This window comes from Cyprinodon variegatus, unplaced genomic scaffold (genome assembly GCF_000732505.1).
Source record: "Cyprinodon variegatus isolate N-32 unplaced genomic scaffold, C_variegatus-1.0 Scaffold304, whole genome shotgun sequence".
Classification (NCBI taxonomy): domain Eukaryota; kingdom Metazoa; phylum Chordata; class Actinopteri; order Cyprinodontiformes; family Cyprinodontidae; genus Cyprinodon; species Cyprinodon variegatus.
The window spans coordinates 593,253-605,648 of record NW_015150757.1 but is presented as its reverse complement, the minus strand read 5'-3'; the positions used below and the strand labels follow the sequence as shown (position 1 = coordinate 605,648).

The following is a 12,396-nucleotide window of genomic DNA, read 5'->3' as shown; positions in this document are numbered from 1 at the left end:
ATAATGCAAAAGTTACTTTTACTAGTAACTAGTTACTTTTATTATGGAGTAACTCAGTTAGTAACTCAGTTACTTTCTGGGAGTAGTAACCAGTAACTATACTAATTACTTTGGGAACCCCTGCTCTATGGACTACACAATGACTCAATGTTGCGTTGGTCAGGTTAGCTACTAAGTCAGTTGGAAATATCAGTTTCATAATCATGATTAGTTTTAAAATAATAATAAAAGCCCATTTTAAAGTAATTGCTCTCCCACAGAGCGCCATGACACTGTTTCTGCTCCCAGTGTAAATAATGAATGACCTCTAACAGCAGGAAGGAACAGAGAAACAAATGCTGTTCTGGCATTCGGCTTTCTTTTACCAGTTGAAGAGGAAATGGAAAAGAACCAAAAACTGAATCTGCAGCTAAAGATCAGTGCACTTCTAGCTGAAAAGCTCATTAGAGTCTCTATTCCTCCTCTTTAAACTACAGGAAACATTACTGCATTAATCATACATTTTACCAGCTTCATTTTTATTTATTTTATGGAGATGTTTCTTCTATCATGCATCAGTTAAATATCTATTTACTGGTTTTATTTTACCATACTAGTGTTGTCAAAACAATTGATACTGAAACGCTGTTTCCTAATACGGTACTAATTCTGCATGATTTCGACACTAAATACAGATTTGATTTGTACAATTTTCTATTGTCAAATTCAGACTTTTAGATTACTGATAAATTAACAGAATAATACCACAAACTACCATGAAATATTGTCACAGTGTGCTGCCTTTGGGTGAGTTTTAATCATCTGGTGCTTTTTATCTTCTTGATGTTGAAAATCGATATCAAGTTTGTAATTTTAGCGTCATGACAACATTTTACCATACATGCCACAAAATTATGAAAGTAACAGGATTATATTTTTATATTGCTAGATAAGATCAAAATAAAACAAATGGAGAACAGTGCAGCTTTTTGATTTAACGTTTCCATAAAATTTTAAATATCAAAATAAACAGATAACAATTTATTTTTTAAACTTCCTTTGGGCTCTGAGATAACTATGATTTTATGAGGCACAGGCAGCAAGAAAAGAAGCAGAAAGACGCTCCAGTAAAGAAAATTCAGCAGCTGAGAGCTTTTTTAGAGCTACATCTTCTATCAGTCTACAAATTACTGTTATTGGGGAGGCTAATATGTAGGTTAATGCTTGTTAATTGTTTATAAACACAAAATTATTTAATTTTTTTTATTTAAATGGATGTAAAAAATAATTAATTTAGGAGAATAATATGAAAGACAAAACCACAAAAAAACGTCGAGTAGAAAGTTTCCAGTGATATAAGACGGTGCTCTGGCTGCTCAAGATTGAAAAAAGTATTAAAGGAAAACACAGTTTTTTTTAGATTGGCCCTCTATTTTACGTTATTCCATCATGTTCTACTCACCCATATGAGTTTTGTGTCATTTGGAGCTGTTCTGAAGATATTCCATTAGGTTATATCCAAATAATGTCTTCCTATGGGCAATCTGTGGATGTCTGGGGGACAGTGATTCTCCTACATGTTCTGAATGCTGGCGTACCATAAATGATAAATTATGAACAGTTTAGTTTGTGCCTTCAAGTCGTTGCCCATAGGAAGACGTTACTTGGTTATAACCTAACGGAATATCTTCAGAACAGCTCTAAATGACACAAAACTCATATGGGTGAGTAGAACATGATGGAATAACCGGATGTAAAATCAAGGGGCCAATGTAAAAAAACAAAAAAAATGGTGTTTCCCTTTAAGGTTAAGGTCGTATTTCTGTCTCATCTAAGCAAAGACAAAAAAAACAGTTACCCCCTGCACACCAGCAGACCTTTCTCCAATTCCCCCAACTTCTCAGTCCTCCTCATCCTCAGACTTATTCCACCAATCAGATCCTAAACGTAAATGATACATTATCCACGCTCATGTCATCTCACAGCATCCAGTCTACTGCCGGAGTCCAAGTGCCAAAGAACATAGGAACTATTTCAAGTCTCTCTAGGTTGTATTCGTTATAGTGCTCATATTAAAATTAAATGTTATAAATGAAATAAAAATAAAATAAATGTATTCCATATATAGATATATGTTTATATTATGTTATTGGTAACATAGTGAAAAATAGCTTTTTTTGTGTGGTGGTTTTATTTAGTAAGAATGACAGAATGATAAATGTCCTCAGAGTGGTATGGAAAAAATGTTACTGGTCTAAATCTCTTACAGTTAATGTTGAATTTTATTTTATCTGCTGCATATATTTTCTTATGCGCTGAATTTACTAGATGTGCGCAGTTTAGAGGAAACCTAATGATTGTGATGTGTTTTTATTTTCCAACCTGTCACTTTAATTTGTTTATATTTCAGATTAGGGGTCTTATTGAGCTGGTGCATCAATATTAAGCTTTATTGGTGCATCAACATTAGACTGGATTTGGTTGAAATTCGTGGATGATGTAAATGAAGCAAACAGGTGGATATTTATTTGGTGTTGTTGTTTGTTTTGCTGTGGATCCTCGTGGTGTCCGTGGGTCAGACTCACCCACTCCTCATAATGCTTGCTGCCGCTCTGCAGGATGTCCTCAAACTGGATGATGCAGTTCGCTACGAAGTCGTCGTATCCAATCGGCGCGTCGTGGAAGACAGACAGCTCTATCCTGCGGCCGTCGATCACCTCCGTGGAGAACTCGTCGTTCCACGTGGGGCTGTTGGTCTTCTGCTTGGTGGAGGTCTGCCCCACGCGGGAGTCGTCCACGTTCAGGGCTATGTAGGGGTCCAAGAGGAAGGTCTGAGTCTTGGGACCCACGGCGTGACGCAGGGACCAAGCCGTGGGCTTCAGGTCCAGCGCCTCGCAGATCCGGACCCTCAGCTGTCCGTTGAAGACCACCATGGCGCTCTGGAGCCCACCTGCTGCCAGACGCCAGCGCTTCACTAAACTAGCAGGGTTTCTCCTCCTCCTCCTCCGGTGGGAGATGGAGGAACGCGCCTCAGAAGCGACCGTTAATCCGGGGAAGCGCTTCTTCAGAGAAACAGCTGGAAATGAGGCGGATTTATCCGAAAAGCTCCGAGCGGAGGCGCCCAGATGTGCGCCGCTGTGTCATTCCTCCAACCCTCCTTCCAGTAGAATCAGTCATGGAGGAGAAGGTGAGGAGCTGCACTGCACCGGCACCGCTGGCCGGAGCTGCAGCGAGCAGACAGCGGCCGCTGCAGGGGCGTGGAGGCGGGGCGCGCCCGGAGGGGGGGGGCTCACTTCATCTCTGAATGCGTGGAGAGCAGAAAGGCGGAAAGCAACAGATTGATGGGGAGCAGAGTGAGATGCTGCTGTGAGTCAGCTGCTCCAAGGTCAGGAAAATACGAGGTCCAGCTGCCAAGAGGATGGATGCAGGGATATGAGAGGAAACCAGAACATCAATGTCTGATCCAAAACAACCTGCTAAGAACTCAGCACCAATGACAGCTAATGCTGGGTTCTTTCAAATAGAAAAAAAAATAAAATTATTGATATAGATTTAGTTAAAACCAAGGGCGGTTTAGACAGGGGCCAGTACACACGGTCCTTACTCCTGGACTGAAACATTCACAATAAAAATAGAAATACAGTTATATTTTTTTGTTGAAATAAGTGTATTTCCATTTCCCCATACTATTGATTTATCATAATATGCAGCCTTGGCTGCTCAGTGCTGTCCCTTGCAGCCAGAAGGTTCTGGGTTTGATTCTCGGCCCAGGGTCTTTCTGCATGGAGTTAGCATGTTCTCCCTGAGCATGCATGGGTTCTCTCCGGGTACTCCGGCTTCCTCCCACAGTCCAAAAACATGACTGTTAGGTTAGGTTAGGTTGGACAAACCGCCTCTCTGTCCAGGGTGGACCCCGCCTTTCACCCACTGACAGCTGGAGATAGGGACCAGCACCCCAGCAGGGATGCAGCATGATGGAAAATGGATGGATGGAATATCTAGCCTATTTTATCTACAAGAGGAAAAACATACTAATTCCTTTGTCAGATCATCATAATTGCAGCTTTAAGGGCATCAACATTATTTCAAAAATTGAAATGTTTTAGGTCACTTTTTTTGTATAGTAAAACTAAATATATTTATTATGATGAAATGTGCTCACAGGGATCCACAGACTATGAGACTGGATTTTTTATTATTTGAAGTTGGAGTTTCTAGACACAAAGGGTTCACTAATAGATAATTTGCCACATCCAACATTTTTTTTAGAAAAATAGAAATCTAAAACACTGCTTGGCATATGTCAGTGTATCAATGGAAGATTGAAGATCTTACAGAAAAGAAGAATAAAAAGCTACAGATTAAAGAGAACAGATTATTTACCATTTTATCAGATAAACTATTATTGGTGCTAAATCAGTGAAAGGTTTTTGGAGTGTTTTCAGATTATATTTTTCCCTTGTTAAGGCAAACCTGCTCTATTTCTTTTTCCGTAGTGTAACAGTTATCAGGTTTGCCTCCCACGCCAAAGGTCCGTAGTTTGGAACCAGGCAGAAACACCATGTGTTATGGAAAGCTCTGTGTGATTCTACACCTTTAAGCTTTCTCTCTCTTAGGTTCTTTTCCTGAAAAGAGATTGATCAGGAAAACTCTTTAAATAACACTTCATAATTTATATGTATTAAATAACCAGGAGACATGACAACAGATTCTGATAGAAATTGTAATCTTAGTCAGATCAGAGAAATTGCTTAGAATTACAGAAGGCAGCTGCTCACCATCCGGGCTCACTTCTCAGGAAGTGTCCCAATAAAAAGTTAAAAAGCCTTTTATACATGTCCAGTCTGACACATCATCATATTTTACAACATACTCGTTAGCAGATGAGGAGACATCCATGGCTCCAGCCTTATCAAAATATTACACTTTGTTCTTAGCTGAAGGACGGCACTCTCATTCCATTCCCCAAAATTAGCCACGTACAGAATGAAGATGAGTTTTTATTCTAACTGTCCCAATTAGATTAACTAAATGGGAAAATATCAGTTCTACACGAAACCTGCAGCTAATAATAGGGTTTAACAGACTCACACATCATCAATAATAATAAGCCTAACAATAAAACCGACCAAAATAATGTCATTTTTTCTGCTAAAAATAAAGTAACTAAGCAATTGTTACTGTTGTATTTTGTGAGGTAATTGAAACTTTTATTTGAGTAATATTTTTGCAATTATAGCTTACTTATAGTTGAGTAAAAAACATCTAATTCTTATTTGAATGATTTTTCTAAAATCATTATTTCATGCTGTTCTTTTTCTCACCTCTGCATATCCCCACCTGCTGTACAGGAGGGATGCCTACAGTATTTGGGGGCCAATCAGATTTCAGAGAGGTCCAGCTCCTTCTTTAGCACCGCCTCCATGTTGAGTTCAATCCAAATAATCAATTACAATAATCCAAATCTATTCAACATCTCCTGAGTGGAAAAAGTACAAATCCAATGATCCACATGAATTTTTCATTTTCAGTCATTAACAAATTATTTAAACTATGTTTCTCAAGAACTTTTAGATCATAATTTGCAAAAAAAACTGAACCTTTGCAAGAATAGAAAATATTAAATGTTCTCTGTGAGGACAACACTGAGCTTTGGAAAAAAATATTTTCAACATGATTTTTTTTTTTCTTTTTACACTATTTTAGGGTGTGCATATTTAGACAAAGAAAAAAGAGGTGCTTTACAAAACACACAGCAAATAAAGTGCAGAATTGACATATTTAAATATTTGTAAAGTAGAAAAAAAAAAACATAAATTAGTTTAGAAAAAGTAGTATTTCTCATGGCTACACCTAATTGGAAAAGTTAGCTTTCCTGTTTTTGTGTAAACCATCTGCAGGATGTATGACCTTCATTGAATGTGTAGCATTCTTAGAGTTGGTCTAGATTACAGTGATACAGAAGCAACATGTTATATTCACTTTAATTGGATTTTCTGCATTCCAATGCAGAAATACGTTCCTCACATAAAAAACATCCGTTCTTCCATATATTAGGCTGTTCTTCCTGGAACCACAACATAAAACTCAGCTCATTGTTTTCTGTTCTTACTGCTGTTGGCCCTTGAAGACACTTTGCTGGAACATCTTACGATCCAAGAAGATTTTGTTTGTTGCATCATAAGATTTAAAAAGTGACACATAAGGATCAGATTCAGGACATGTGATTGAATTAACTTCATAAAAGGAAAGAAGAGAAGGACATTTTAAAACCAGCCAGAAAGAATTTGCTACAGTTAAAGTCAGTTTTCCTCACATTATGTATTATATACATGCATCATAACTAAAAAGCCAGATTATAAAAAAGAAAAACAATATTTTTTTACTCTCTAAGCTAAGTCATTTAAGCAGATTTTCCGTACATTTAATAGCTGGATAGTGCTGCCCCCTGCTGCTAACTTACTGTAACTTCCACCAAAGCAGTTGCCTCAATATCCTAGTTTATAGGTCAATATTGCCCTGCGATGGACTGGTGACCTGTCCAGAGTGTACTTGTAGACAGCTGGAGGCACCAGCACCCCTCATGACCCCTCTGGGGATAAAGCATGTCAGAAAATGGATAGATGGATGGATAGGTCATTATGAGGGTAAAGATGTTTCAAATAATTGCTTGTTGAGCTCTTGGCAAAATGCTGTGGCTGCTTTCCCAAACTGTTCAATATGCATCATATTAATAAAGCGCTCATCAATAGGATATTTTTTTTGCTAAAAATTGATTTCATTAGAGTATAACGTTCCAAGAGCCTTTCATTCAAACCATGACAGCAGCAGATCTGTATGGTTTACATACTTTCTCAACATTTTCTGACCTTTTTTCACATAAAACAAAGATGAGTGATGAAAAACAACCAACTTCCTCCTCAGGTTTAGTTAAAGAGGAGATTAGAACTGTTTCTCTCTCCTGGAAATTTAGGGTAAGTTTCTTCAGGGCCTGAATGGTTGCTTACAGAAATTATTGCAGCTTTTCAACCATGAAATCTGAATTTTTTCTGCCTCCTTAGACTATATTTAGATATTTTGTTAGCAGAACTAGAGCAGAACTAGTCTATGTTGCCTTAACCAGTCTGATAAAGGCATTATAGGGTCTAATGAGAAGGGGGCAGAAAGCCCAGGCTCCAAATCCGATCAAGTTCCTTCATACCAACACGCCTTTGCAAATTCTCAGTCATCAGTGTGATGGGAACCACAAGACAGGCTTAAATGGAGGCATCCAGTCTCTGATTCAGTGTTCTACACCTAATCGTCATCGTCAATTCTGCGAGCTTGAGTTAGAGGATGCAGGGTAGAGTACAGCCTAACTACTTATAGAGCTTTTACATAATAGTCGAGTGGACACGGTTGGGTGCTGATACATCTTCTAATTAAGATCCCTCCCATTCTTCTACTACTGCATTAAATGGCATCTACTGCCATAAAAGCTCAGGTGGCCTACTTCCCAAACTGGAATATTTGACCAAAGTTTGTGGGACCCCCCAGAACTCTGTTTGCAGTTGATGGAAAAGTTACCACCAGACATAACAGCAACACCAAACCTTAATGACTGGTTTGGTATGAGGGATTGCTGTTGAGTCAATGGGTCGATTTATATAGCTGGTTTTCCGTCAAAAATTTTGGAAGAATCTGACTGGAATCAGGTCAGGTTAAGGGATTCATCATCTGAATGCATGCAAGATACTGTCACCCATCGCCAGCTTTGGAGTTCTCACTTTATTCAACTGGTTTCTTCTAACGGGGAGGAACAGTAACATTTTGAAGCAGTCAAGCCAAAGTTCACCTAAAGGCACTCCAATATAGAGGGAAACTCTTGACACTTGGATCACTAAAGATCAGTAAAACAATACTGGTCTAAACACTGAAAAACACTTGGTTGCAAATGCATTTTGAAACATAAGCAGAGGAGACAGAGGATTTGTTGTCACTCAAATTTTTGTATTTTCATTTAAGGGAGAAAATGTGTTTTGAATATTCATTCCAAACTAATCCTACTGTTTTCTCGCTATAATAACACAGTGTTTCTGTTAAGCCACTTGTCTTTTGGAGAAGCTGAAACAAAGGACATTTAAATTATCAGTGATTGAATTATATATTAACAAAGATTAAGACATGATGCTAAAAAAATACCCGGAATTTATCATACAGCTTAGATTAAAAGTGTTTTTGGATTAAAAATGGTTTGCATTACCTGCATTAGCATCTTTTAAACAGTAGGGGTCACCAAACACCAGATTTATGATCCACTCCTTTGATCATAGTTTTAATTTATCCTTCTTTTTTTCCTTTTGTTTACCTCTGCATTTTTATCAGGGTTGAAGTGTTTCATTAAAGGGCAACCAATGGAAACTACCAGCATGCTTTACTGTCATTCAGTCAGCTCTGATAAATGCCAAACAGCTGGAAGCTGGAGCAGGGAGGATGTGTGCACAACACCCTAAAATCTCAACAACTCTTGGATTATGTGTCCGGCCAATCCCAGACTGCACACCTCTGGTGCACTTAGCTGCTCCGCTTTTTAATTATAAACAGACAAAAATCAATGTTAGTTTATTCGTCCCCTTTTTCATTTTTCCTCACAGCGGGCTCTTTGTGTAAGCCAATCAATAGCTGGCCCTTGAGGGGAGGTTAAAAACGATCTATAATAGGATTCAACTCCAGCAGCAGGAATAACAACAAGCCACAGCAATTTCCCGAAGGCTAACATTGAGGTTTAACACCAACTGTTTCTTGTCCATCACTGCTTTTGAAGGGGAGCCACATGAGGGTCCAGGCCTCATGTTTTTATGGCACATTTCTGGCATGAAATGCTTAAGAAGAAATGTCCTTTTTTTCTTTGTGCTGCCAAATAAAGAAAACAGACTTCATCCCCAAATCCTGCTGTTAAAACCGCTGTGACTCCGAGCCTCACTTTATGTTAGCAGAAAATGGATGTTGCTGCTCCATTTCATGAGCCTTGTCATTTATCTAAGAACCTCCATCAGCATTTGTGCCACAAGATATTTGATAAATATACCCAGAAATTTGATGGCAAGGCAGATGGTCCAGATTTAGGAAAAAAGTCATTTAAATTAAAGGGTGAAAAAAGAAGTGTGTGTCAGCAGCAGCAAGGTGCAATGTGAAAAAAAGGAGACAGAGCGAGAAATCCCAGTGGAGAAAAGAGGAATAAATGACAAGAAAAAAGAAGAAAAAGCATCTGCTTCTGGATGAATACGCTCCATGCCTAAACGCCTGCTGTACCCTGATAATGCAGCATCACAAATCAAGCAGGTAGATCTGATTCTGGAAGGAATCAAGAAAGATTTCAATGAAGAAAGATTACATGTACAATATTTAATGTGGCTGTTATCTGATAAAACAGTGTATAAGGAAAAGCTTATTTATTGACTGATTCATAAAAGTATTTAAAAAAATCTTAAGTTCTTATCTCAGAAGGACTTTTCACATTATCTACCGATACAAAAAAGACCAAACTTCATTTGATGATGATCCTATTGATGTTACAATATATGATTGGCTGAACATAAAACATGATGATGTAAAACATTATGGTTGCCCGGACAACGATAATACGTAACATGGCGAACATGTGCCGAATTGGGAGCATCTGTAGTGTTAGCGATAGCGTTGAAGTTTGACCTGACTGATAACAAAACTGAAAAGATCTGTTTATAGTGACCTTAGTTCCTCTAAGACCATGATAAAAGGACAGAGGGTGGTAGCGATGGGTCTAGCTGTGCTCAGCAGCTAACAGGTTAGCCTCTTTTAGCTGCTCAAGTAGCCATATTAAGGTATACTACTTTTAACTTTTCTGTTCTACAAGTAGAATATTGTCACGGTCTTGGTTCTGTTATGTTTTAATTTGCTCCATGTTTTTTATTTTTATTGGTTTAATTCCTATTTTGTTGTAATTTCTGGATATATTTTAGTTCTTAGGTTTTTATTTGTTGCCCTCTTGTGTTGTTCTCCTTTTCCCTAGCTCCTTCCTAGACTCCTCTCTTCACACCTGCTCCCAATCTGCTTGTTGTCAAACCTCAACCAAACTTTGACACATATCTGTTGTTTTTCTTGTCTAAAATCAAGTAATAAAGTATTTTTTTAAAGATGTTTCATATTTGTCATCCCCTGCCCTTAGATTTCAATACGAAGAATAAAAAGAAGTACTGTGCTGTTCTCTATGCCAATAACATTTCTGAGGAGCTTCAGCAGCAGTACCGTCGTCTCAGATATCTGATTTATAGTCCCCACCTCAGAATCTGAGCTTAAATGTTAGCCAAACCCATTTACACAGGAACAGATAAAACCTTTAGATAAATCAAACATTACCGCCACATATCTGACTCAATAACCATTAAAACAACTATTATCATTTATTTCAGATGGAACTATTCATACAACTGTATTATAATAAACTGCAGTTACAATATTCACCAGTGTTCGGTGCCATTTCCCTTTTTCCTCTGAGCACAGAGCAGCCAGCTTCCTTGGACTGGCAATGAATCCAGGGATAGCCAAGGCTATTATGGCGGATACAGTGGACCTGTCCTTCAAAATGGGCGAAAAGAAGGATGCATGTCGGCTGCATAACGAGGAGTCTTCCAATCCAAACATGCCTCAGCGCCACGCAATGACGTACTGTAATTGGCCAACAAATCTGGCCTTCATGCAGCTGCTGAATTCCAACTCAGACCACGGATGATCACTACTTTTCAGGGTGCATTGTAGGAAATTTCAAGTGCACTATTTTTTCATCCACTAGTCATTCGGACACTCATATAAAATGGCGGAACCATTTATAGTGCCCTATATAGGGATTAAAGCAGACATTCGGACTACGGCGTTGCCATAGTGTGATGTCATTAGGAGGGGCGGGGCCCCGAGCAGATCAAAGACCTGACATAAACAGACATGTACGCCATCTGCTGGCAGTACAGTTGAACTCTTAGAAAGCCAGATCACTTTAACTGCACAATTGCTTTGCCTACACGGAAATGCAAGCCTATGAAAACAAAGCTGATAAACTCAGAATAGTTTTAATGCCTAAGCAGAGAAGTAGAACGTTACCTGAGGCATTTAAATTAGGCATTTTGCCCGATCAGCAAACATCAAGGGATTTATTTCACATTACGTCAGAAAAGTTGGGGCAGCATTAAAGTCCAGGCAGCTGTTACTTGCAAACATGTTGGCTCTGGGTGAAGTTGGGTTCGACAACTTTTAGAGTTACAACAATGAGATGAGGGTGAAAATGAATCCATTCTTTTATTGTGTAAATGTGTGAATCATTATCTAAAGCCTATGTCAGCACGTGTCCTAATATAAAGATGTTGTTTTTACCATGGGGGTCATAATTAATTAGGCAATGCAAGCTTTTTTCAACCTAAACATCAGCAAAAAGTCCTAATGTGACAAAAAAAAAAGTTTGTTTTGTACAACTGGTACCTCCTGTTAAATAACTGTTGTGTTCAGCTGCTTATGCAGGAGGATTTTCTTTATCTTTTACATTTTAGAAATAGAACAAATAGTTTCCCATCCTCTACAAAGTTTGGGTAACGGCGCTGTCAATCACATGTTACAACATTTAGCCCTTAATTACCTTTTTGTTTCTTTGTTTTTTTAAATGAGTAGGAGAGGGCTGTTTCACTTTGGGACAAATCAAGATTATGAGCCTCTAGGATTAATTGACTGATGACGTCACATCAACTGAAGCAGCGACAGCTCTGCTTGATCAAAGATAAAACCTGATCTACAGCGACTCTAAAAACTAAACCTCTCAGCCACTAAGGTCTAGAAATCCTCATTAGATCCTCCTATCAGAACCTGAAGGAAAATAAAAGTTCCTGTTCCTAACAAAGGAAAACAGGGACACAGCATCGAGGAAAGAAATAAGAATTTAGACATTTCAATGCTGATAAAACCAAGCTTGTTTTAAAAGTCTTTTTTTAGACTGAATTTCTAACAACAGAGAACAAGTACAATACTTGAGTTTTCAGGGTGTTTGTCCGTCCTGACCAAATGGAAACTGTCATAAATGGAAAATGAGAATAAAGTCAAAATAAGACTTTCAGGATAAATGTTGAGATAAACATTACAATTTTGCTGCAAGTAAAAAGAAAAATTCAGTTCCTATGAAAAACTTACAGTGAAACAGCATCAAGGTAAGACTTGTTTCAATTAAATTCATAATAGAATCATTGCCTAAAACCTTTTTTTATTTAATGGCATTCATGGATGAATTGAATGCAAATTGAAGGCACCAGAGTGGTGTTTTCCCGTCAAAGGAGAAGTCCGGTCATATTCAGAATTCAAACTTCTGAAAGGACTTTAAATCTGAAATTATTCCATCCTGTTCAATAAATGATCAGTGTT

The 12,396-nt window shown here is 38.2% G+C and overlaps 1 protein-coding gene across 2 annotated transcripts in view; it reads right to left on the bottom strand.

The window, feature by feature from the left end:
- Positions 1 to 3,246, bottom strand: part of LOC107090628 (protein kinase C epsilon type-like) — a 143,103-nt gene extending 139,857 nt beyond the window's left edge. For both annotated transcript variants that reach the window (XM_015384125.1, XM_015384126.1), the window contains exon 1: positions 2,565 to 3,246. In XM_015384125.1, the coding sequence (XP_015239611.1) occupies positions 2,565 to 2,912 (348 nt within the window). In that variant the 5' untranslated portion in view covers positions 2,913 to 3,246. The remainder of the gene's footprint in view (positions 1 to 2,564) is intronic.
- Positions 3,247 to 12,396: the final 9,150 nt, after the last annotated feature.